Here is a 24,713-nt window from a genome sequence, read left to right on the forward strand (position 1 = left end):
CGTCATGATCGCATGGGCTATTTCCCACCCAATAATGGCCTGGTTAGTGTATGGACATTGACGGAAAAGAAAAGTATTGTCCGTGACATTAGTTGAGAAAAACCAATGATTGCCCTTCTTTATTATTCTAACAGCTTCTAAACGACAAAGAAGAAGGAAGAAATCACATTGGGAAGCTCTTGGATACATTTTCAGGTTGGAGAATTCTTGGCCAACTTTTTACTCGGCTCCCACTGAGAGCATCATTGACAGTGATCTTGAGAAAATTGTGGTAAAGCCAGATACTAGTGCTGCTGCTAGTACTGCCATCCCATCATGCTTTCAACATCTACTTCCTTGATTCAATGAGCTGTTTACTAAAAAGTATACACTGAATTACTGACGATATCGCCAAGTATCTGGCAGAGATAAGACCAAAGAACAATTGATGGTTGTCTGCCTTCTCACTGATATTACATCCACCTACCAGATAGCAAAAGGAAGAGAAAATTGACGCCATGAAATTGCTCATTAGTACTACTACGAGTCCATGGGCACTTCCATCGCCAAGTAAGGGCGACAGGAGCTGGGGTCAACTCATGGTTGTCCTTATCATCAACACCGTTATCACTATTATCGTCTCCTAGCAGCAAGAGGAAGAGGAAGAAGAGCTCGATGCTCTCGCTCATTACGACCACAGGAGAGAGTCTAATCGATAATATCTACAAGATCTGGATCATCATTACCATCCCATCAGGCTTTCGACATCCAGAATCCTAACACTATATACTTCCTATCCAATATATACAATATGGTCAGTGTCCAATGAGACCCTGATGAAGAAAAAAAGTATCGACGACGAGTATCCCAATCATGAAACGGTTGCTCCTCTTCGCCATGTACTCTCACTCCTCCTTTGTACCAGCAACTGAAGAAGAAGAGAACAGAAGTCACATCGTACTCATGCTTATCACTACTATACAACTCCCACTTATTCCAATCGCGAATCCAACTTATCGATAGCACATGATTATCGGATCGCTATTGCGACTGCGGTGTCTTCCACCCACTGTCAACCTGGCAAACTGTCTGCCTTCGATCATCTTTCCGCTGATGATGCGCAGGGCTGTGATAATCCGCTTTATTTTAGCAATCTTGCATGCAAAGGATAATTGTCTTTATCTTTATTGAAATTATCACTCCTCATCCTAACAGCGAAAATAAAATAAGAGGAAATGAAGCTGCGGATAAAATAATGATCGACACTCGCTCATCCTTACTTCATATTCAGTACATGAAAGGATCCAACTAATAATACATGATATAAGTTGGGTTGGGTGAGAAAAAAAAAAAAAAAAAAAAAAAAAAAAAAAAAAAAAAAAAAAAAAAAAAAAAGGGAGAGAGAGAGAGAGAGAAGAAAAAAGAAGAAGGAATTGATATAAAGCCTTAAAGACAATATCTACTCCCACCCAAAAGTCCTATCTATTCCACCGAAGGATCCAATCACCAACAGGTCATTGGGTCATGATGGATTGGATGATGCGCAGGGTCATGGCGACCCCCTTTACTACTGCGGACATATATGCAGAGAATAATCAACCTTCTACTGTTCTATTACTCCCTCTTTCCAATAGCAGAAGATAAAGAGGACGGAAAGGCAATCACAAGGCACGATGGACTCGCTCATTACTACTATTACCAAATTCACGAAAGTCCAATAAACAATATCTAATTATCAGATTGGGATGGATTGGATTTAGTTCTGTCGCGTCTCATCTGGTTTGCAACATACGAATCTTCAGAGAGCAACTTATGAACTAGCTTTACGCCGGTTATGCTTACGACTTGCGGGTTAAGCCCAAATACTGTCCATCTGACAATTCATCTGCCTTGCATCACATTCTTGGCTAATGCGAAGGTTTATGGGGACCTGGTATACTTTTGCAATCCGGCATTAGAGCATAAATATTCTCATTAAGATTGAGTCTACTGCTGCTTCCTGGCAGGGAAGGAAAAAGGGCAAGAAGTCACATACAAGACACGACGTACTCTCACTCATCACCATCGAATCCACGCGAGGAATCAGTCTACGAACCCATAGTATGATTGAATCAAGAACAAGCCGCTCTTTACCTCTTTCCTATCGATGGGCAGAGTTATGGCAGCCCACAGTATCTTTAGTGACACTGCCTAGGCCGAAGAATTCTCAATGCTTCTTCACCTTTCTTCTATCGCTTTCCCACTCTCCTACCGACAGAGGAAGAGAGATTGAAGCATAATGGACTCTTGCTTATTACTACAACTCACTTACGCAACGCGAGAATCCAATCAACAATACACTATATAATTGGATCGCGAATGGGGCGTTCCCCTTTATTATCGCTCTCTCTATCCATCCATCAGCCATGTCCCACCCCTCTACTGATGGACAACGTTATGCTGGCCTGTGTTATCTCTAAATAGCACCAGCTGGGTCTAGAGACCGGTTGTCTTACTTTTAATAATGCTCGATGAAAGCAACCGAAAGGAAAGAAAGAAGTCACATTGAGCTATATGCTCTTTACTGGGCCAAGCGGTCTAATGGCTTGCATTAGCAGCCCTCGGGTGGCGGTTTGGTCATCTATCTCTCTAAAAATTTCCTTCGATTGTGGGGATGAAGAAGATGACGACCACGATGGTGTGTCTGGGGTTTTATTGAGCCATCCGTCTGGTCTTCCCTATCTAGGGTAATGAAGAGGATGACCACGATAATGCCCGGGGTTTATTTTTCATATCTTCTGGCCTTCCTTCAATGGTGAAGATGAAGACGACATCTGGAGTCCTAAAGTTTTATACTTGACATCTCTGGCCTTTCGTTATCGATAGCAAGGACGGACAAAGGCAACTATCACGATGACATCTGGGATTATATTCCTGATATCTCTGGACTTCTCTTCGATGATGAAGATGGTGACCATGATGGTGCCTTGGGTTTTGACCCTGATATCCTTTGTCTTCTCTTTTCCAGGGTGGAAATGAAGATAATATCTACAACGGCATCTGGAACTTGAGATTTTTATCTCTCATGTCTTTTCCTCTCGGAAATGAGGATATAAGAGAAGAGAACCCTGGCAAAGGTTCGGAACCGTGATATAATCACCGATAGCGGTGAGTCTCTTGCGGAAAAGAAAAAAGGGAGACTTGGAGAAGGAGTGTACACTCTTGTCTGCTCAATCTTCGCCCCAAATCAACTTGGACGGTTCACACTTTGATAGCTCCGCCCTTCCTTCATCAGGGATAATGAGAAAGAAGTGGGAAAGGACATATATGTCGGCGCCTGGTGTTTCACACCCAATATCTCTCGGTCTTATGCTTATAATGGCGAAGATGAAGATGATTATTATAATGTCTAGGGATTAATTTCGACATCTCTACTCTTCTCTTCAATATTGAGGATGACGAAGGCAATTACTTCGAAGATAACATATCCGGGGGTTTATTTTTCTATATCTTCAGCCTTCGTTCAATGATAAGAACGGCAGTGACCCGTTCGATGGCGTTCTGTGGTTTGATCCCTTATATCGTGTGCTTTTCCGTTCTACGGTAAAGACGAAAATGACGATCACGATGGGCGTCTGGGTTTATATCCCCAATACTATCTCCGGTCTTTCCTTCCTCGACCTCGTCCTCAAAAGACAGTGACGATGGTGTCTGTGGTTTTACTATCGATATATCTTAGCTTTGTCCATCAATGAGAAGGATGGAAGACGAGTATAGAGCCTGGGTTTATTATTGACATCTCTTGTCTTCTATTACGCTAATGAAGATGAAAATGACTTGGGTTCCAAAGGATGAACTGGACCTTACAATTGCGAAGAGTACAAGAAAGGCCCTTGAGCTAGCTCAGACAGCTAACCCCGACCGACTAGTCACTGTCGCTACATATACATCATATACTATACTCTTCAGTACTACTGGCTCCGTGCTTCGAGCCACCCCTACTTTACTCAGGTAGTAGCTGGATGACCGGCACTGCCGTCCGTCTCTTCACTGGAATATGGGTATGGTGTCGATCAACATAGCTCGTTGGGTTATCGCTTCAGTCTCTTTCTTTCATTCTTCCTTTCTTCTCTTCTCCTACCGCGTGGCGGTGATGCATACTGCTGGCTGGTATGCTGCCTGCCTATTGGTCCGCGCCGTATTGGTAGACGACAATTTCTCGCATCGGGTAATCTGTTCGGATGAAGCGTTTGTGGATGGGGATCGCTATTCTCATTTATGATGGTCTCCATATCGTTCCAGTTGGTTGAATTCCCTCTTGACGTACGTACTTGCTTCACACACCGCACGCAGTCAAGAACGGTAGCCGGGTTGGTCTCGGTCTCACCCTGGTGCACGTATGGTTTTTACATAAGAAGTGGCAGTGAGTTGAAGGGATTAGATGAAGGAGGCCGAACAATGTTAATTGAGGGTGCGGATCAAAGTGTCTTTATCTTTAATCTTAGTAATCCATTGCATGCACCGTTTACTTAGCTTATAGTACTACATAGATGATAGTGGCAATAGTGGCATATGATAATCATAATTCGTATCTACCCAAACGAATTTTTCAGGTCATCAATTTTACACATGGGAATAATAAAAGAAAAGGTCATCACAAAAATGCACACATCAGATCAGTCTCCCAATCTATGCCTGGATCTTCTGCTTCAGGATGTCCTTGAGGGTGACGGCGTCAGCGGCGAACTTGGAGATACCCTCACGGAGCTTCTCAACTGCCATGGCCTCCTCGTTGAAGTCGAAGCGGAAGAGAGCCTCGTCGTTGATGTAGGTCTTCTTGGGGATGTCGAGGCCGGCGGCGTTGGCGGCGTCGAGCTTCTGGGGGACGGCAGCGGTGGAGTTGTAGAGGTCCTCGAGGAGGTTGGGCTATTTCTTGATTAATATTGAAATATAGAATGTGGCAAATGAGAGAGGAACTTACGGAGATGGTCAGGTAGTCACAGCCAGCCAGCTCGGTGATCTCACCGGTGTTACGGAAAGAGGCACCCATGACAATGGTCTTGTAGCCGTGCTTCTTGTAGTAGTTGAAGATGTTCTGGACGGACTTGACACCGGGGTCCTCCTCAGCGGTGTAGTCACGCTTGTGAGCGGCCTTGTACCAGTCGAGGATACGGCCGACGAAGGGAGAGATGAGGTAGGCACCGGCCTCAGCGGCAGCGATGGCCTGAACGGTGGAGAACATGAGGGTCAGGTTGCAGTTGATGCCGTGCTGGGACTGGAGGACCTGAGCGGCCTTGATACCCTCCCAGGTGGAGGCGATCTTGATGAGAATGCGGTCGCGGGAGATGCCGTTCTCCTCGTAGAGCTATGAGGAGCAATTTGTTAGCCACTAGAACCAGAAGAGGACGAGGAAGAACGAATTTCGACATACCTTGATGATGTGGAGGGCCTTGTCAATGGAGGCCTGGGTGTCGAAAGAGAAGCGGGCATCGACCTCAGTGGAGACCTTGCCGGGGATGATCTCGAGGATCTTCTTGCCGAACTCAACAAGCAGACGGTCGAGGGTGGCATCGACCTGCTCGTCGAGTGTCTTGCCCTCAGCCTTACCCTTGGCAACAGCGGCATCGATGAGGCTGGCGTACTCGGGCTTCTTGGAGGCGGCGAGGATCAGGGAGGGGTTGGTGGTAGCATCCTGAGGCTTGTACTTGCCAATGGTGGCGAAGTCACCGGAGTCGCAGACGACGACCTGAATTGATGAGAAGATGAATGATTAGCGATGCTTTTGAAGATGGTACGGCGGTGTCGGAGAGCTATGAATGACTTACAGTGCCGGTGGCCTTGAGCTGCTCGAGAGAAGAAGACATGGTGGAGGTAGAGAATGAGATGAAGAAAGGTGATAGATTGGAATAAGATGGGAGGGGGGTATAGAGATGGGACAGATAGTTATGAAGAGGAAGAAGAAGAGAAGAAGTCAGAAGCGGAAGAAACGGAGAGTGAAATAAGAAGGGAAGTGGAACGTGGCGACGAAGCCGGAGCAACCAAGCAGAGCACCGACGAGGCCCGTCAGAGGGAAGGAGGGGTTTACGGCGTACCACCAAAATGTATGGTGGGGCAAAAGCTGGCAAGAGGGCCGATGACGCTATGCTTTCTTCCCTCTCCGTCTCTTTCGCCTCAACAAACATAATATTATACTCAGTATCTATCTATGGTACCTCCTCTCTCTCTCCCATATCTCCCAGTCAATCAATCCAATGTCTTTCCATTCTTCGCAATATACATCCTCTCATTCTGATTGATCACCAACAATCCTGGTCCCCTTTCTTTCCGCCTTTCCCTCGCTTCCATCAACTTCTTTCTCCATACAGACAACCACAGAGAGAGAGAGAGCACGGGCTGGTCGGCGCAGAGTGCTCCGGCAACCGACCAGCAGTCCGGTCCACACTGCTCCTCTTTTCCCACCTTTTCCCTTCACCGGAGCTTGTCCACCACCCCTCCTTCCGTGGTGTTCCTTTTCCCTCTATTCTTACCCCCCTGGAGCAACCACTGTTATTTCCGGTGGAGATCCCCCTCTCTAGCCAGCATCCTCGGCGTTGTCAGCGAACCGTGTTCACTACTAAGTAAGTTACGGATAGGGTCGCCTTGCGAATGGCTTCTTCTCCTTACGGCTTGGCCTCGTCTCGTCTTTAACCCGCCACCCCCAGAGGCATTTGACTAAAAGTAGGTAACGGATCTAAATCAGTAGCTAGCTTGGTTCTTCCCCCACGGTCAGCTATTCTAGCTCCACGGCCCGTCTGTTACGACAACATCTACAACTGGGGTTGCTCGCACCCTTCCAGCGCGTTCATTTCGCCTTTTAAAATGGGAACACGCAGCATTGTGACAGTGACAGTGACTTGGTACGGGATTGCGATACTCGGCGCATACAATATCGGTAGACAGGATCATCATCAGACATGCCCGGAGGTATGGTGGGGCACCGACAACAGGGGAAAGAGACGAGGTCCATCCCACGATGACCTTCTTCTCCGTGGACTCGATCCGAAGCCCTCCGCGGAGTCCACTTTTTCCCCGGAGGTAGACAGATTAACTGTAGTTGACAACAACGGGCCTCCTCACCGGCGCTGGACACAGCTCCATTCGTACTAGACACCCCGTTAGCATACACACAACCTAACCCCTTTCCCCAAAAGGTCAGCCACACTCACCACTCGTCCCAGTTCATCGCCAGTATACACCACGTGCGGCTGGGCCATAATGCAGCTAATCCCCGCCGATATATTGGCCCCATTGTCGCGGTGACTGTCCACATGATGCAGTTGCCGGATCAATTCCAATTCAAATCGTCCGTGATGAATGATCTTGCTCCAAATCTGCGATCCATCAGCATCAGTATTTAATGTCCTTGACTGTACGGTACATAGGGCTCTTACGTTGACAACGCCTCTTCGGTGTCCAGTGAAAAGCAGCTCGCGCTCCTGCCACTCATTGTTCACCCCTTCGTAGAAGACACACGTCATGATCGAGTCGTCCACCGAATCGCACAGACTCTGTTCCAGCAGCAGAGACCCGTTGAGCGTGTAGAGGCTGACTCGGTCGCGTCGACAAATCATGATCTCTCCCGTCACATCGTTTANCCGAGCACACTGTACCTGCATTAGTATAAAGGACGTGATAATAGAAACCATAAGCGAAAAAGCACGCTTACATCAACAGGCCCGCTGGCTGGCAGTTCCCGGACGAAACACTGCCGATTGAGATCCCACAGCATAATCTGCCCGTCCGTGGATGCCGACAGAAGCGTACTAAATGACCGTGACACCGCAAGCGTAGTCACCGGGGATCGGTGTCCAAATAGCGACCCCGTTGGCTGTAGATCAACCGACTTGATGGACGAGGTAAAGGTCCAGATCGACACTGTACAGTCGGAGCCGGCCGTGACCAGCGTTCGAGAGTCCGCAAAGATCGCGCTGGACAGCTGGCCGATATGAAGATGCTCAAAGTGGCCCAGTAGCTGGAGTCTTGTTAGCTGCTATCATCCTGACAGAATATCTTGAAAATCAATGGCTAGACTTCCGTACCCTTCGGCTATCCGCAGAGTAGAACCTGACACTGCCGTCAAAGAATCCCCACTCCATATACTTGTCGTAGCTCGGTGGGATATTGAGTCGCAAGGCAGCGGCACACAGCAAACGATCTTGTTTCATCGATAAGGAGGCCACTCGCTCTCCGATATCTAACCTCTATTAGTCAACACGAAGGTCCAGTGTAGGAAAGTTATAGCTTTGATATCATGGTTAAAGAACTCACCAAGAAGCGCAAGGGGTTGTTGTGTCAGCGATTCGGCAAGCCGATCCAGTCGGGGGGTTCGGTGTCCGGGATCATCACGTTGCAAATGAGGCCGGTTGAAAATTTGATGCGGTGTCTGCCCGAAGTTGTGAATGATGCCAATCGTGGCGAGGCGCTCCACAGGGTCATCAATAGAGTCGATGTCCTTGGCACCTTGGTAAGACAAATGATGAAAGACATTCACTGCCTCGACCGCGGCCTCTCCCTTTTGCTTGCTTCCGAATACCAAGTCAATCCAATGGTGTAAGTTCTGGGTCACATACGGACTCTCGAGCGCCTCCCGGTGTTTAGCAATGAAGATCATGGGATCGCCTTTGGCCCAGGGCGGTAACTCCACCGAGTCAATCACAGTTGTCATGTTCTGCAAGAGCCCGAAATCGTACTTATTCGAGTTTACCAGAAACTCGGGGAGATAAAAGAATTCAGGTATCAACTCCCGTACGTCCGACATATTGCCGTGTGATGCAGATTCCCAGGCCTTTCCTACCGAGTAGAAGAGGCGGTCGGCATGATCAAATGTGCCCCCTTGAAGGAGTAGGTAGGATTTGACAAAAGGCTGCAGTCGGATCAGATATGAGCTCACGATCATCGCAGAAGAATAGTGCGTTCCGTAGTGGAATGGGGGAGCGTCGTCGTCCCCCATTTCGGCGAAGGCTTTGTACCGTTCTCTAAACTCTGCCTCTCGCTCTGGCGTTTGGCAGCCCATGGGCTTGGACAAGTCACGGAACGTTTTAGGGTCGTTCAAATCCAATTCGTCACTTGTATAGTCGGCGAGCACCCACGGGAAGACGGGATACTGTGTTAGATCGTTGAACGTCCTCCCAGCCAGTGTGTTGATCAGCATAAGGTAGTGGAAGTTGGAGATTTCACCCTTGACCCATTTGCGCGTAGCTGGATAGAGCGGAGAGTGCCCGAAAACGCTGGCAAACTTTGACCCGAAAGATTGCGGTGCGTCGTCCTGACTACGTAGGGTTTCAAACCTCCAAACATCCTCGGGACGCGCGTGGCCAACACTGCCGGTCACCTGGGGAGCTTTCGTCGCGAGCTGACTGCATAGACCGTCTCGGGCTCGCGACGAGATGAGTGTCAGCAAGTAGCTACTGCCATCGGTGAAAAATATCTCTAGCGCGACATCACGGAACAGGAAGCGCCGTTTGGAGATACTGATCAGATCAGACCATTTCCAACTTCTAGTTTCATGCTCCTGTGCTTTGCGTTCACTGGATTCTCGGCCGGCAATCATGCGAACGTAAGGATCGCGTTCGTCTGGCGGGGCTTGCCATACATTCACGATCTCGCCGTCTGATCTCTGGAAGAAGTTATCCAAGATGTAGATATGATCCTTCCCTTGGATCAGAAGCCCCTCAAATGCCTCCAATCCAATGATACGGGACATGTTGCACACCCCTTCAACCTGATCGCCGCGATGGAGACTCCGCATGACTTTTCGGTTCTTGTCCTCGTAGTCTTCAAGATCAGCCTTCGGATCTTCGATCATTTCGAAGCTATCTTCAAGCATACTCCGGCTATCTGGTGAAATGCCTTGCGAACCACCCTCTCCGGGCTCGTTATTTGCGACTGTGGGGGTCAACCCAAGGGCACCAGCACTGGATGAAGGTCGAACTTCCGTGTCAACTTTAATCGCAGGAGGCTCAGATGCCTTCCGTTTCGGCTGGTAGTTTTGCCTCTCGTCAGTCTCATCGGGTACTATGCGAAGACGCATACGGCTCCGTCCTTCTGTTTGATCTAAGCGCCACTTTCGCTCCTTATCCTCGGCCAGGAGACCGCCGAACCGCCGCAGATCCAATGTCAATTTTGAGAAGGTAGTCCACATGAAGACAGCATCATCTTGATGGTCCTGGAGAGCCCTTTGGAACTTCAAAAATTCCGATCCCGATATGTTCGATGCCCAGTGGGGAAACGTAACGAGGTGCTTGCGTGTCACTTCGTCACCAAAGGTGTCTATATGTTTCCATTGCTTCAGCTTCTCCTGGCGTTTAGAAACTCGGTTCCGCGACGAAGTTTCGATCTTGGAATTTTCTTCGTGAACAAAGTCCTCCCAATTCTTGGATATAACACCAAAGAATAAAGAGTGTAGATCCTCTTCCCGGTCGTTGAACCACCTTAAGAAAGCCGCATCATCCATACCCATTAGAGCTTCAAATCCAGCAGACAGCCGCTTTTGCAGGGTTATTGACGCGTGGCTAAGAATTGTAGCCATGTCGGCGGGTTTCTGTACTAGCAGGATTCGGAAAAGTCCTGCTGCAGCCAGGCGCACATTCTCGTTTCCGTCGTCTAACTTGATATACAAGAGGTAACATAGCAGCTGCAGGTGATTTGACTGGGCGTCACCAGAAAGGAGAATCACCTGCCAGTAGGACAGGCGACTCAAGAACGAAAGAGCTTCCGTGCCTTCGACTTCCGATAGCCGAAGCAAGACGACGCGAAATACAGTCGATCGAATTGTGGACACGGCTTGGCTGCAGAGCCTTATACTCTTGAGACAAGAGACATCAGGCCGTTGCAGATACTCAAGGATTGCACCTGCGAATTCAAGAGTTGCAGCCGCCCCGCCAACAAACCATCCTTCGAAAACTGCCTCCCCGAGGTGTGTCATAAATCGTCCCAGATTGGTGAGCACGCGTGGTTCTGCAAGTAGCTGGAGTTTGGAAAAGATGACCTCTTGCACAGTCGAAAGGAAATTCTTCAACACCCACGAGTTGAAGTGTGCCCGGTGTTCGAGCAATCCCGGTGGCGTTTTTAGGTAGAGACCAAGACCAGAAAAGTCCTTCCGTTCCAATAACTGCTCTGAGAATACAGAAAGAGCCAAGCTAAGTATGCTGATGACGAAGGGATGTTCGGGATTCCCCACATCCTCGATCTTTCTCGGATGGTACGCGTGGATAATGCGCGCCGAAGATGGCAGGGAGCTTCCCCGATCAGATGAGACAAGCACAAAAGAGGAACCGCGGCCAAGTGCCCCAGCAGCGTCATCGCGCGCTCCAGGCTGCTCCACGGTGGTTGTTCGCAGAGAAGCGGCTCCTCTCGACCGCGGGCGGAGGACCAGATTCTGATCTCCAAAATCAAGACTAGCCGCGCGAGGGTTTAACTCAGCATCCGTGCTCGTTGCATCGCAACCAACAACCACTGGATACAGCACGTAGAATAGATGTTGGATGTACTCAGGCTGCGTGGTAAATTCGCGAAAATTTTGAGACTTCACATGCAGGGTGGCAAAGAAGTCAGTGACTGTATTGAAAAGCAATTGCTCTCCGGCCGCCGTTGCTGCGGCCGTGTGAGAGAACATGGTTTGCTTGGTCGATTGACCGCTGGAAGTCAGATGCGTAAGGCCCCGTGCGTCAGATCGCGAACTATCGTTCGTCAAGACAGTCTTCTTCAGGGCACTCTGCATCATCTCAGCGATGACTGGGAATATTTCTGGAAATATTATATGCAACTGACCGCCGGACAGGAAGGCATCCGAAAGTCCATTGTGACTGAAGGGCCTGTCAACGATCATTTTACCGACGTCTAGGCCAAACAATATGGCAAAGCAAATTGACCATACGGCCGGTATTTTCCACCATTTTCTCAAGCAATGCCGCATGATAATATAGCCTCCTGTTTTCTCGGTGAACTTCTTATCATAGTTGCCGCCATGAGTGACCAACAGACGAGCTATGATCTTTGTCGCCAGAATCACGATTTCCGGTTCGTCTTCACATAAGAGATACAGAAGCCACTGGATCAAAGTCAATAACCACCGACTATCAGTGAGGAGAGGATTGAAACATACCTTATTGGTCACAGCCTTGGCGAACTTCTTTATGGGGCCAAGATCATGTGCATTGCAAAGTAATGAACAATACATCCGAAGCATTTCTGTGGCAATCACAGTGCTCGAGACATATTTTACTTTCGGGTCAGAAGTCGCTGCCTGCCGCATGCCTGCGTTGAATCTCATGCTCTTTTTCTTCTGTAGCTTACTTGATTCCTTCGGCTTATGAAGAGCGTAGGTGATAAAGAGAGCTAATGATCGAAGCAAATCCGCCGATAAGCTGCTCTCCATCAGAGATCCGAAAGCGGCAGTATAAAGACGCAATGCTTCGGGGGTACACTCCTCAATCTTAAGGGCCTCGAGTAATTTTTTATTTACACCTATTGATCATTAGCATAACCGAGTCGTAAGGAGATATCACGGGATGTTTAGGGAGACCCACGCATGCGAGCAAGTCGCTTTGCATTGAATCGGCGAAATTTACTTTCACTGGCAAATATACAGAACTGGGAGTAATACAGCTCGAGGAGGGCTGGCTCGCCATATCTCCAAACTTCAAGGTCGACGAGTAGGACCCTGTACGCCAACGGGTTCGTGATGATGGAACGGTTGGGCTGCTCGAAGTCGTAGCCAACAAATTTCAGCGTCAAACGGAGAAGTGCCAGAGCCAATGCAGACCGTTCCTCGTAACTGGCACAGACGCTTGGCGTCTTCGACGTTGTGGGAGTAGCCCCCGACGGCAAACCAAGCTTTTCGCGCAACAAAACTGCAAGTATTCCGTAGCCATTATCTTTTTCCATGGCTTCGCTATTCCTCCAGTTGTCTTGCACTGCTTCGTAGAGTGCCTCAACCGCTAGCAGCATCGACTCCCCAGTGTCGGCTGCATGAAGCAAACTCAGATGCACAGCCGCACACCCACCAATACGCCAACCTGCATCGTCTAGGGCGCGTGGTACCGCAATTACAGGGTCACCTGTCAAGATCCCAATACCGTGAGCCTGTGTCAGGGCGTCATTGATAGCAGGTGTAGCTCCATTAACTGCTATTGCGTTTCCTCCCGATTTGGTTAGTTGATGGAGGTTCTTGGCGGCTTGCTTGGATAAGCATTTGATCATCCGGGACTCGTCCACGGTATTACTGTCGTCGTCGTCTAGCACTGCCAGTGGCGAGACGTTCAGCAATATGGAAGCCTCACGGATAAGGGTGCTTGCTTTCCGCCGGATTGCAACAACAATATCCGACTGCTCTTCTTTACCGGGGTGCAGATGTTCATTGCGCAAATTCAGAGCGGCAGAAGCCTTGTATGTCTGAAAAGAGCCAAGGCAGTCTTGAAAGTTGCCATGATAGCGGGGGCCAAGGTTGTAGAAGACGGCAACCATATCATCGCTATAAGCCTCCTCGAAAAGGATTGCACTGGCCAGAGACCATCGTGACATGGACACCCCCTTCCCCAGCCTCATAGCCAGGTCCTGAGGTGTGCCAAAGAATGCTTGGACCCGAGCAGATCGATTGGGAGCGCTTGCAGCGGGCATACATGGATATTCTATCTTCAGCTGCTCGACAAATTCGCCATCTATGAACAATGAGGCGCGGGAATACGACGGAGGTCTGGGCTTCTTGTGGACAACACAAATATGATACCATCGACCAGGTTCGAAAATCATAGATTTGAATCGGACACTGGGGCGCGACCCCCGTATCGAGGTCTGCAATATGAAGTTCCGGGTATCTTTCTCAAGATATGCAAGTAGGAAACATGTCTGACTAGGGTCGAACGCCCCAAATATTGTCGTATGTGTGTTTGAATCAAATTCGTCGAAGCGCGCCCAAACTGAGAGTGTGTATCCAGAGGAAGTTGCTGGGGGGAACGAGCGCCCCAGAGTAGAAAATTCTAAGGAACAATATCCGTGCAGGGAGAGATCGAATTGTATGGATGCGGGTTCCTTGGAGGCCTTCAGAACATCGACCAGCAAGCGCGAGACCTTTGGGCAGCTGTGGGCTTTTTGGTAGAGGAAGACTGCATCCTCCAGATTGCTTATCCCTTGGGTACAGAGCAGCCGCGCGAGCTCCCGGTATAATAGCTTTTCCTGTTCCAGACGCTCATCGCTGACCAGAAGCGGAAGAATCCACGATAACACCCCTGTACCATGTAATGTGGTTATGTTTCTCTGGGAATGCATAGCAAGTTGACAAAGGCATGCCGGTACAGCTAACCGGAGGATACGATGATCAGAGGTTGAAGCCGAAGTCCGGGACAACCATACTCGAACAAAAGGCCCCAAGATATCTGCTACCTCGATGGTCTCTGAGGTTCCTACGCATCGATCAACCTCCGCTTTGAGGTCACTGGGAAGTAGCACAGGGGCCGATCGAAATCTGGAGTCCAACGTTGTGAATATACTGGCAGCGGTTTCCTGGCAAAGAATCGCTGCCAGGATCCCACCATAGAATTGTTCTATGTCTCCCTGCACGCAGTCCACCTTCTGGGCTAGGAGTGCAAGAGCTTCCTCTAAAGCCGCACTCCCTCCTCCGGGTACCCGAGCCGCAAAATATCTTTTATTCCCGCGATGATCCTTTAACGCCTCTGCCAGAACCGCCAATGTATCCTTGAAAAGGGCCAAGAGATATTTTCTCTCTTCCTTGGCTAATCGATCCGGGGCATAGCATTCTGTGACTTTCCGAAGCAGATCCAGCAGCGTCTGAAAGCCATGTAGATGTCGAAAGTCCTCTTTCGCTTCACGAGGGTGGTCATTGTCGATAAAGGTATGACGAAGCCGGAGTAGGCACTCGGTTGCTGTCGCAGCTAGTGAGGGGTCGATGTCATGTTCACCGCAGATGGTCTTTAGCTTCTCAACGACGGGAGTCAGTTCAACATCGGGCTGATCGATCGACGAAGAAGGGGACGGCGAGCGAAGGGAGATGGCCTGGTTCATCGCGCCGCTAAGTCTTATCCCCGGCTACCTATCTGACGGCAAGCGACCATCAGACACCATGAACCTGCACTTGGCGTAATAATGGAGACGGTCTGCATTGGTGGATGTGATGGGTTGGGAGCTTAACGGACGGAATCAATCCACGCACAGTTGTCTGACATGAACCAGCCAAAGTGGGAGGAGGAGGGGAAGCAAGGATAGTGCACTCCAAAGGATCAGCAATTGTGTGTCGGCGAGGGTTTGAAGGAGCGAGAGTCCCGGTCAAGATCCACCATAGAGGCTAGGAAATTCCCAGAAGACGCACGGAGTCTTAAGCCGCACGTAGTGCTCTTTCCGCACTTGAGGAAAAGAATGTTTCGAGTCCGATGAGATAGTCCTACACCAACGTCACTGGCGGCGGTGGTACCAAACCATCGTTAGCGGGGGGGGAGGGTACGGGATTGTTTCGGGGGGCGGCACAGTTCAGTTCAGTTCAGCTCAGTTCAGATTGTTCTGAGTCGACGGGCGCGACTTGCTTTCCCGCCGAGTGCAATTGGACAGTGACGGAATGGCCTTCTGTGCTGGGCAAGTGGGCAGTGCTGCTCTAACTTTCTCGCTCCCTCACCCGACCGGAAGGCGGGCGGCTGATTAGCTTGTCGCGCTCTTCGGCTGGACCGGGCCATTGTCATATCTTAGCCCCACAACTACTAGACCTGCTCAAGTAGAAATTGGCTTTCTCATTGAGTTTGATGTTATTAACTAGTAGTCCGATTGAACGCTGCTTTTAGAACAGGGCAAGTAGACACGATAATATTTTCACTATCTTTTGGTGGTTTGATTTTTTGCGATCAAACGTCATCTCAACTGCTACCCACAGCGTTTCATTATATATTTAGTTAACATTCCCCATCTCCCACCTGGTGAAGTGGCAGTAGTAGTAGGACTAGTGATTCTACTGCCTGGTATGATGCTCTGAAGACGGTGATAAGTACTAAGTATATCTTTACTACTACTAGCTGCTAGTATTAACTGATTGCAGACAGACAGAACCCAGAGCCTACTACTATAGGTTAAGGAACTGATGTCCAACTAAATGATCATTCACCAGTGTACTGCTGTCGGTGTAAATTTCAGGTTTGCATCAACATCTCGAATATGATCGTATATATATCTCAGAACTGCCGGTACTACGTTGCACAGTACCATCCAATGTCATTGCACATTAAGTCATGGATGAGTGTCATTCAAAGAGGGGTACTACTAGTACCAATGTATATGTGCGCAATACTATTAACTATGATGTGAGGATCTTAGTGCGCGTGCTAGTAAACCTATATAATGTCGATACTTCAGTCTTCCGTGTGCACCATACCTTCGGAAGCCAAGAACACCATTCTGAATTATTGCAGCTATCCACCATACCCTGGGCAGTAAAGACTATATCGTGGACACTTCGATGATCGACTGTCTAAAGTTCATGTCCATACTACATAGCTTGCCTTGATTACCACATGCTCCTTCCTCATAGAGCAAGCAAAAGAACAAAGAGACTTCAGTCTTAGCAATCACAAAGCAGTCGTTGACCGAACCTAGGCCCACAGCTGGACGATGTCAATCCTTTGTGTACTAGCAAAATCGCGGCAAGTAGTGACAAGTGGAACAAAGGCTATGACTTCTTCTGCTTACCACCAGCACCTCTGCCTGAACTTATGGGACGAGATAGCAGGGAACCCTCAAGCTCATTGCCAATCATTCGATCACGACCTATGTATGCACAGTTGAATTTTGAACAAATGAGCCTCAGCCAATCCGCTTCTGCCTCAAATAATGGTTGTTCTAGTGGCGGCATGACGCACATAAGCAACAAAAGCAATAATCACATTAAAAGACAACGGAAAAAGCAAGGCAGCTTGAAAAGTTTCCTGAGTATATTGTACGCTTGGAACGAGCCCACACGAATCAACTTGACCACTCTTTGTCTCATATACAGACTTTCAATCACGTACTTGAATCTGACCGCTGAACTGCTAGCCGGGCAGATGCATGAGACAACGCCACTCTGGTGACACTGGAATCAGACACAATGCCTACGGAGTACACCGAGATCGCTTTTGCAGTCGGATCTATCCATTTGCTGCCCTTCTTGCTCGGCGTATATATGTATGCCGTGCAGTCAAACACCGCGCGGTGATTCTCGTGGAACAACTGCCGATTCTTCATATGAACAAGGGTGGACCGAGATTATCCATGATTATTGGGTTTTTCCAGCACCGAAGAATGTCATTAGTCCTTGAAATGAGAGCCGAAACGATGCCACTTGAACCTTCATAAGTATGACGAAGACTACTAACCTACAGTTACCGTAAGCCCAAGACTCCTACGGGAGAGGCCGATATCGCAGGTCCGATGTCCACTTACCTACCAAACTGGGCGATATGTCTTCCAAGTCATGTCTATATCCAACGTCTATTTACTACAAGGAAAAGAAGTCAAACCGAGGTGAGCAAGCCACTGAACGTCGTCAGCTTGACACCGCCTGTTGATATAGAGTTGATGATCGGCGTTCAACCAAGACAAATCTCACATATACAGATGAAGTGGCGTGTAGGAAGTTCCATAAAATTAGGTAGTTAACCGGGTCTTCTCCATCGCGTCCATGGAGCACTTCTAAGCCAACCTCGGTAAGCGCCAGGCGACAAAGATGATCATCGGATGAAAGAGCATGATTGGCCCGATGGCTGCCTTGATAAGAGGGCGCCTTATCTAACGGAGCTCTGACCTTGAAAGGCGCCGTAATGTATTCGGGCGGGCGGTAATCCCTGGTATCTATTACCGTCCCTAGGACTTACCTAACCACCTACGCAACCGATCTTTCCTGGTTCAGGAGGAGTCAGCCGAGCAAACCCATGGTTGGCTTGAGCACGCGACTCGGCGTTGCCTGGGGACCGACCACGCTGCTCTGTGGCAGGTTAACATACCAGGTACCTGCAGTACAATGTCACTAGGTATACCAGTCATCAAAGGGGAGCTCCTATACATGTATGCAGGGTCATTTGATTCGCGAAAAAAAGAGCTATCCCATGCTAGTTGCGGAGGATGCGGGAAGCTCTTTTCCGTGTTTAAGACTGGGTATCCATGGCATACGGTCGGTAAGTAGCATTGGCTACTTACATGAAGAGATAGGGAGGGACCAGGAGGCTATAGCTACGCACTTCTTCATCGGGAAACGCCCTACTCCTTTGACTAACGAACTAGTCAGTTAGTTTGCTAGGTTCATTGAGTCACCGCCATAGGTCTTGCTTTATAAGGTACATTTACAACTGCCATACTTCAACAATACCGCAGGAAATGCAGGCTGCGCCCTAGTCGCCTCATTATTTTGAAGCAGGATCCGGTCCCTTATCGCCTGCGGGTACCTTGTAGTCTCCTGCTTACGTAGCGACATAGAAAACTGTAACCGTTTTCCGTAGCATTGCCCGCATGTTGTGAAGTGGTAGCAAATGGTTCTCGGGCCATAGGTACTCAACTTCCGGGAACACGCTACAATCTGTCAGTCCAACTGGAAGAGGGGGGGCAAACTGCCAAGGGGAAGAGGACCCGAATATGGGTGCATAGCGCCAACCTGGATCCATCCATTCACTCAGCTTTCCTTGTCGGTGGACTGTCGAGTCTACCCCAGGTCCCAGTTTCTCCGACCGCGCTAATCGGGGGCGATCGACAACCAGTGATTCTGCTGTGTCATCCGGGCGTATGGCGTAAATTACCGTATGCCGGTTGCATCATCACCTGCTGCCCTTGCCTCTTGCTGAATACCGTCCGCCATCCATCTGTCCTCCTCTCCCTCTCTCTTCATCTCCAACCTCCCCTTCCTCCTCCCTCCCTCCCTCTCTTCCATCTTTATCTTGCCTATTTCCATCCTTCTCATCTCTCAGTTGTTTCAATCTCTTGTACAAACCCTACTCACTCTCCTTTTTACCGGGCTGCTGTGGGTTCCGTCTTAAGCTATCCATCATGAAGGGCATCCTCGGCCTTTCCCTCCTCCCGTTGCTGACGGCTGCGTCGCCCGTCTTCGTTGACTCCATCCATAATGAAGCTGCCCCCATCTTGTCTGCTACCAACGCGAAGGAGGTTCCCGACTCCTACATCGTCGTTTTCAAGAAGCACGTCACTTCAGAGCTGGCTTCGGCTCACCACAGCTGGGTGCAGGACATCCATGACTCTCAGAGCGAGCGGACTGAGCTGAAGAAGCGGTCGCTCTTCGGCCTTGGGGACGAGGTCTATCTGGGTCTCAAGAACACCTTTGACATTGCTGGTTCTCTGATCGGTTACTCTGGTCACTTCCACGAGGATGTCATCGAGCAAGTCCGCAGACACCCCGATGTGAGTTACACCCCCTATCTAAGCATCCCTCGTTATCTCTAAGATAAGCTCCTAACATCGGTCAATGTAGGTCGATTACATCGAGCGGGATTCCGAAGTTCACACCATGGAAGGGGCCACCGAAAAGAACGCCCCTTGGGGTCTGGCTCGTATCTCTCACCGTGATAGCCTGACCTTCGGTAACTTCAACAAGTACCTGTATGCCTCCGAGGGGGGTGAGGGCGTTGACGCCTACACCATTGACACGGGTATCAACGTTGACCACGTTGACTTCGAGGGCCGTGCCACTTGGGGCAAGACAATCCCTACCAACGATGAAGATCTCGATGGCAATGGTCACGGAACTCACTGCTCCGGAACCATGGCTGGTAAGAAGTACGGTGTTGCCAAGAAGGCCAACCTCTATGCTGTCAAGGTCCTCCGGTCGAGCGGCTCTGGCACCATGTCTGATGTCGTTTCTGGTGTCGAGTATGCCGTCCAGGCTCATATCAAGAAGGCCAAGGATGCCAAGAACGGCAAGGTCAAGGGATTCAAGGGCAGCGTTGCCAACATGAGTCTCGGTGGTGGCAAGTCTAAGACCCTCGAGGATGCTGTTAACGCTGGTGTTGAGGCTGGTCTTCACTTCGCCGTTGCCGCCGGTAATGACAATGCTGATGCTTGCAACTACTCTCCTGCTGCTGCCGAGAAGGCCATCACCGTTGGTGCCTCGACACTTGCTGACGAGCGTGCGTACTTCTCCAACTACGGAGAGTGCACTGACATCTTCGCTCCTGGTCTCAACATCCTGTCCACCTGGATTGGCAGCAACTACGCCACCAACATCATCTCTGGCACTTCCATGGCCTCTCCTCACATTGCTGGCCTGCTGGCCTACTTTGTCTCCCTCCAGCCCCCCTCGGACTCTGCATTCGCTGTTGAGGAGCTTACTCCTGCTAAGCTGAAGAAGGACATCATCGCCATCGCCACCGAGGGCGCTCTCACTGACATTCCCTCCAACACCCCCAACGTAAGTCATGCCGCTGTTGGTATTTATAAGAGAAACGAGCTAACTCAGAAATTCAGCTCCTTGCCTGGAACGGTGGTGGTTCCGAGAACTACACCGACATCGTTGGCAGCGGTGGCTACAAGGTCTCCTCTGCCAAGAACCGCATCGAGGACCGTATTGAGGGTCTCGTTCACAAGGCCGAAGAGCTGCTCACCGAGGAGCTTGGTGCCATCTACAGCGAGATCCAGGATGCCGTCGTCGCATAGATCAGAACTCGTGCTTTCCAGACTTAGATCGGAAGACTTGGTTTTTTTTTTGAGGTATGGGATGGTTGATCGGACATTTTGGCGCTGGTCTCTTTTTATTGTGTTTGGTCTCGAAGACGCTGATGCATTGACTGTATCGGCTGTATCACTCCGCCCCTGCTTATCTGTTTGGTTCATCTTTATGGTAGTATACATGTCTGCAAAGAAGGTTTTGTTACCTCACTTAGAATGTTCTGGTTCTATAACAGACTGACAATCTCACTGGGTTATCTAAGAGATCTGACAAACGCTTGGTAGAAGAGAAAGGTGAGGGAGTAGACATCATCAGTCTAAATCCACATTACGACATGCCGTAATAGATGAGAGCACCGGATGCTGGCCTTTGTAGACTACAAAGGAGAAAACCCCTAGGAAAGGTAATTTCTAAGTCATGCCCACCTATTCTCTCTATCTCTTACTGAGACAGTCAATCCCATGACGAACAACTAATGACATCATGGGTCACGCTACGGGGTCATGCCGAAACGAAGCCGAAGTACTACTCCTAAGTAAAGCCACAACTTTGCATACGTTCATTCAGGAAACGGAAACACAGGAGGAAGAATATTGAAATATCTTGAGGGGCTTCATATAGAATAGACAGATATATAATAGTTGTCAAAGTATACAAAAAGACCTCATGCATGCTAACAGATAAAGCAAAGGATCTCATATTGATAGACTGTGCTGTATACCACCTCTTAATGCAGCGCCTGCGCTATGCCACGATGAAATATAAAGGGGAAAAAAGTCATGTAAGTAGTAAGTAGAAACTCCAAGCGCCAAATATATAGATAGTAATAGGGGTGGCGACATAATTTGGCTTTTATACTTGATAGGTTGAACAAATCAAGTGGCCCTGTGCTCGTCTTCCTCCTCATCACTGCCGGAATCTTGGTCTTCGTCATCGTCATCGACGTCAAGGTCCTCGTCGGAGTCGCTACCGCCGAAGACGTCGTCGTCCACATCGCTCTCGGCCCAGAAGTCGGAGTCGTCCTTCTCCACAGGTTTGGAGACTGTCGTGGTGGATTCGTGAGTCGGCATGACGAATCCCTCGGGAATATCGTTCTTCGAATCCTCCACGTGCTGTTTCACGATCGATTTGTATTCGTCGGGGCTCTTGCGCAACATGACCGAGGCGTCAACGTTGGCGGGGGAAGAGATCTCGGCGTCGTCGAGGAGGGAGAGGATGGAGATGAGCACGGATTCGACTCGTTGAGCTGGTGACCACCGCTCTGAGGCTAATTCGCCGGACATTTCATCCTCGCCAGGCGCGTGAAGGATGGATATGCAGAGCTTGCCGTCTTTGTAGATGTTTGGGTGGTAGAGGGGGCGGATGAAGCGGAATTCTGGAAATTGAGATTGTATGTTAGTCATGCTGTTTTGTCTTTCTGTCTCGTCTGCCACATCCAAGGGCGAAAAAAAGGGATGGGGGTGGTGTGATGAGGGGAGTGTGTCGGGAGGGGCGCTCGTGAACTGACCTGGCGGGGAGTAAGGGTAGTTACTCGGGAATTTCATGATCGCCTTGAAGTAGCCGCCATAGTAAAGTGAATCCGGATTCAGAACGATTAACCCGATCGTCCAGTGTAGGAGGTTTTGCTCGTCGACCTGGAAGGGATGTCGGTCAGCATTCTCGGTGTGACATGAATGTGGTCTGCGATGGGACACATGACGCGGTGGTCTCTGATGTATGACCAAAAGTAGAGTAATATTCAGGAAGATATACGTACATCGATATTTACCCAGGGCTCTTGTGATAGCGTCTTATATTCGTTCATTAAAATGCGTTCCGCCATGGTAATGGTCTAACAGGGGCGAACGATCGCGTGCCGTCGTTAAGCAACGATGGTGGCTAGACTGATGGCCCAAAGGGTCGATATTTGACTCGGCAGTCGAGATAACGGTTGTCGGTCGTCCTTTCCTCTTGTTCCCCTCTTGAAGTCGAAGTGATCAGGGCTGGATAGGCGCTGGATCAGGACGAGATCAACGAATTTAAAAGTGGTTGATGATCACACACTAGTCCCGCTGTGGCAATCCATGGCATCCACGCGCAGCGGAAGGGCCCGGGGTGGCGTTCCGAAAGAAAGCATTTTGCAGCAGAATCTGAATCTTCCTTGTGTTAATTAATCAATCCTTGCCATTGTGGCTATCGATCTATGGTACTTGCTCGGGTGTTGAATCTTAAGATAAACAGGGCCAGGAAGAAAGGAGCCAGAGAGTCTTTGTCTTCCACAGGATTGTTCATTATTCCTTCTTTCTTGTCCCGCGTAGCCGACGGTGGGGGGAAGAACCCAGCAAAGTGGGGAATCCCCCTTCAATAGAATGAGAATAGTTCATGCCGTTGAAACTCTTGCCCCAGTCAGCATGGAGTGTTGATGTCGGCTCCAACCGTTATAATAAGGTACTATATAAGAGACAACGAACTTTAATCGGATAAGACAAGGGAGATCCTATCAGCATCAACAACTTCTGCAACAGAAGGATTGTTCCGGCCGTTGAGGCCTACTTTTCCCTTTGCTGACCAATTCAAACTCTACGCGGTTTAGCTGCCTTGCGTGCTTATCTCGGAATACCCGCATCTGAAATAGGCCGGCTAGCCAGAGACACTTTACGGGCGTTATCGCGCATTGGGCGACTAAATTGGCTCATTGTCTCACAGGCTCCAGCGTCAGACTAATGAAAAGCAAGGCCGTCAAGTGATCAAAGACTGCGACCGCTTCTTCTCCGACCATTTGACATCTGACTCATCGGAATCCTGAAAGCTCATAGGCAGAAGGATGACGAATTAGTCCGTTAGATGGCAACAAAGGGCTGACTTGCTGGGAGTTGAGTCGGTGTGACGGGCAAGGGGCATGCAGGATGCACAGACTCTCTCAAACACCCTAGGGCGTACATCTCGATGTTTCTTGGACCCCTCTCTCCCTCATTGAGTCACTGACAGGGTATTAAACGCGAGGTGGAAGGCCTGGATGGCGTTGGTCATGCGGATCAGCCATTTTCTGCAGGCTGGCGTACAAGCATGATTGGATTCTGGGAATGTTGCGAAGAGATACATTGGCACGTCAAGTCATCTTTCCACCCTTAGGAGCATATACTACATTGTCCAGTCATTAGAAAGCAACCCCGACCCTGTCTCCGCAACGTGGGCTTGGGGTGGGACGGATCGCCAACCAAGGGAGGAAGGGCCCTGTTCTGTGATACTCCTTCACGATAGAGTCGCCCACTCCACACATCTCGTAAGTTGGATCGTTTCCAGTCGAATGGTGCCGGGTAGAAGATCGAAGGATGGCTGTCCTCCGTGTAGGTAGCAGCAGATCGAGTGTCATGAGGGGAGGGTTGATGAGCCAAGCGTCAGAAATGAACCGGACTGTTTGTTAGTGCAGGGAGGTGTTCTCCGAGATACACTAGGCTCCAAAGTAGGCCATTAGTATCAGTAATGGAATGGAGGTGACTCAGGGTGATATCAGGGACGATAAGCACGAGTCACCTTCAGATTTCTCGCTAACCGGCAAAGAAGACCAATGGATCGAGAGGAATAATAATAAAATAAGAATTGACTCCAGCGAGGTAGCCAGTCGAGCTCCGCCGGGGAGGTCTGGAATCCTTCTGGCTGCGGGCGGTGGATGCGAGAAGGCGACGAGAGCCCACCCGAACTAAACCAGAGTGAGTTCCCGCTCTAGCTTACTTTCTGTTAGGTTGCCAAACCGGCGCGAGTTCCCACTCGTCATCGCTTTGCTGCTGCTGCTGCTGCTGCTGCTGCTGCTTCTTCTTCTTTCTTCCTCTTTTACTTCTTTTATCTCCCCTCCTTCATTCTCTCTCCCTATTCTATTTTCTCTCCTTTTGTTCCGACCCTCGTGCTGGATTTGACTGCATGTGGTGTATGCCAACTTTTCACTCCCGGCATTCTTGGTAGTGTCCCTCAGTCCCCGTCGGGCCTTGGGTTCGTCTGCCTTTTTCTTTTTCTCTCCTCTCCGCCTATCACCTTGGCGATGCTAGGCTTGCCCTGCATCTATAGTCCGGGTAGCAACCACCAGAGTATCTAGGCTTGA

General features: G+C 49.5%; 10 protein-coding genes across 10 annotated transcripts; 5 read left to right on the forward strand and 5 right to left on the reverse strand.

Moving 5' to 3' along the window:
• Nucleotides 1–341: 341 nt before the first annotated feature.
• On the reverse strand, nucleotides 342–668 carry An07g03820 (uncharacterized protein; the record flags this gene model as incomplete). The annotated part of the gene is made up of 2 exons (XM_059748368.1): nucleotides 342–349; nucleotides 467–668. The coding sequence occupies 2 exons, from the start codon at nucleotides 666–668 to the stop codon at nucleotides 342–344; spliced, it is 210 nt and encodes a 69-aa protein (XP_059605353.1).
• Nucleotides 669–2,559: 1,891 nt separating this feature from the next.
• On the forward strand, nucleotides 2,560–3,230 carry An07g03830 (uncharacterized protein; the record flags this gene model as incomplete). The annotated part of the gene is made up of 3 exons (XM_059748369.1): nucleotides 2,560–2,705; nucleotides 2,807–2,987; nucleotides 3,096–3,230. 3 exons carry the CDS (start codon nucleotides 2,560–2,562, stop codon nucleotides 3,228–3,230), a joined length of 462 nt encoding a protein of 153 aa, XP_059605354.1.
• Nucleotides 3,231–3,285: 55 nt separating this feature from the next.
• An07g03840 (hypothetical protein) lies at nucleotides 3,286–4,491 on the forward strand (the record flags this gene model as incomplete). Its single annotated transcript, XM_059748370.1, has 6 exons — nucleotides 3,286–3,300; nucleotides 3,475–3,561; nucleotides 3,809–3,892; nucleotides 3,977–4,128; nucleotides 4,206–4,281; nucleotides 4,393–4,491. 6 exons carry the CDS (start codon nucleotides 3,286–3,288, stop codon nucleotides 4,489–4,491), a joined length of 513 nt encoding a protein of 170 aa, XP_059605355.1.
• Nucleotides 4,492–4,647: 156 nt separating this feature from the next.
• On the reverse strand, nucleotides 4,648–5,822 carry An07g03850 (uncharacterized protein; the record flags this gene model as incomplete). The annotated part of the gene is made up of 4 exons (XM_001391430.3): nucleotides 4,648–4,884; nucleotides 4,940–5,323; nucleotides 5,390–5,704; nucleotides 5,784–5,822. 4 exons carry the CDS (start codon nucleotides 5,820–5,822, stop codon nucleotides 4,648–4,650), a joined length of 975 nt encoding a protein of 324 aa, XP_001391467.1.
• A 1,248-nt stretch (nucleotides 5,823–7,070) lies between these two features.
• Nucleotides 7,071–15,015, reverse strand: An07g03860 (uncharacterized protein; the record flags this gene model as incomplete). The annotated part of the gene is given in 8 exon segments (XM_059748371.1): nucleotides 7,071–7,100; nucleotides 7,164–7,328; nucleotides 7,389–7,601; nucleotides 7,664–7,969; nucleotides 8,037–8,191; nucleotides 8,266–12,186; nucleotides 12,292–12,462; nucleotides 12,525–15,015. Coding segments are annotated over 8 exon segments (7,452 nt in total).
• A 2,062-nt stretch (nucleotides 15,016–17,077) lies between these two features.
• An07g03870 (uncharacterized protein) lies at nucleotides 17,078–17,628 on the forward strand (the record flags this gene model as incomplete). The annotated part of the gene is made up of 2 exons (XM_059748372.1): nucleotides 17,078–17,154; nucleotides 17,352–17,628. The coding sequence occupies 2 exons, from the start codon at nucleotides 17,078–17,080 to the stop codon at nucleotides 17,626–17,628; spliced, it is 354 nt and encodes a 117-aa protein (XP_059605357.1).
• Nucleotides 17,629–19,005: 1,377 nt separating this feature from the next.
• pepC (serine proteinase pepC-Aspergillus niger) lies at nucleotides 19,006–20,625 on the forward strand (the record flags this gene model as incomplete). Its single annotated transcript, XM_001391433.3, has 3 exons — nucleotides 19,006–19,374; nucleotides 19,445–20,380; nucleotides 20,437–20,625. 3 exons carry the CDS (start codon nucleotides 19,006–19,008, stop codon nucleotides 20,623–20,625), a joined length of 1,494 nt encoding a protein of 497 aa, XP_001391470.1.
• Nucleotides 20,626–21,513: 888 nt separating this feature from the next.
• On the reverse strand, nucleotides 21,514–22,460 carry An07g03890 (uncharacterized protein; the record flags this gene model as incomplete). Its single annotated transcript, XM_059748374.1, has 3 exons — nucleotides 21,514–22,013; nucleotides 22,146–22,347; nucleotides 22,395–22,460. The coding sequence occupies 3 exons, from the start codon at nucleotides 22,458–22,460 to the stop codon at nucleotides 21,514–21,516; spliced, it is 768 nt and encodes a 255-aa protein (XP_059605358.1).
• Nucleotides 22,461–23,089: 629 nt separating this feature from the next.
• An07g03900 (uncharacterized protein) lies at nucleotides 23,090–23,660 on the reverse strand (the record flags this gene model as incomplete). The annotated part of the gene is made up of 3 exons (XM_059748375.1): nucleotides 23,090–23,181; nucleotides 23,238–23,337; nucleotides 23,616–23,660. The coding sequence occupies 3 exons, from the start codon at nucleotides 23,658–23,660 to the stop codon at nucleotides 23,090–23,092; spliced, it is 237 nt and encodes a 78-aa protein (XP_059605359.1).
• A 289-nt stretch (nucleotides 23,661–23,949) lies between these two features.
• An07g03910 (uncharacterized protein) lies at nucleotides 23,950–24,707 on the forward strand (the record flags this gene model as incomplete). Its single annotated transcript, XM_059748376.1, has 3 exons — nucleotides 23,950–24,033; nucleotides 24,121–24,231; nucleotides 24,360–24,707. The coding sequence occupies 3 exons, from the start codon at nucleotides 23,950–23,952 to the stop codon at nucleotides 24,705–24,707; spliced, it is 543 nt and encodes a 180-aa protein (XP_059605360.1).
• Nucleotides 24,708–24,713: the final 6 nt, after the last annotated feature.

The sequence above is a fragment of the Aspergillus niger genome, assembly GCF_000002855.4.
Source record: "Aspergillus niger supercontig An07".
Lineage (NCBI taxonomy): Eukaryota > Fungi > Ascomycota > Eurotiomycetes > Eurotiales > Aspergillaceae > Aspergillus > Aspergillus niger.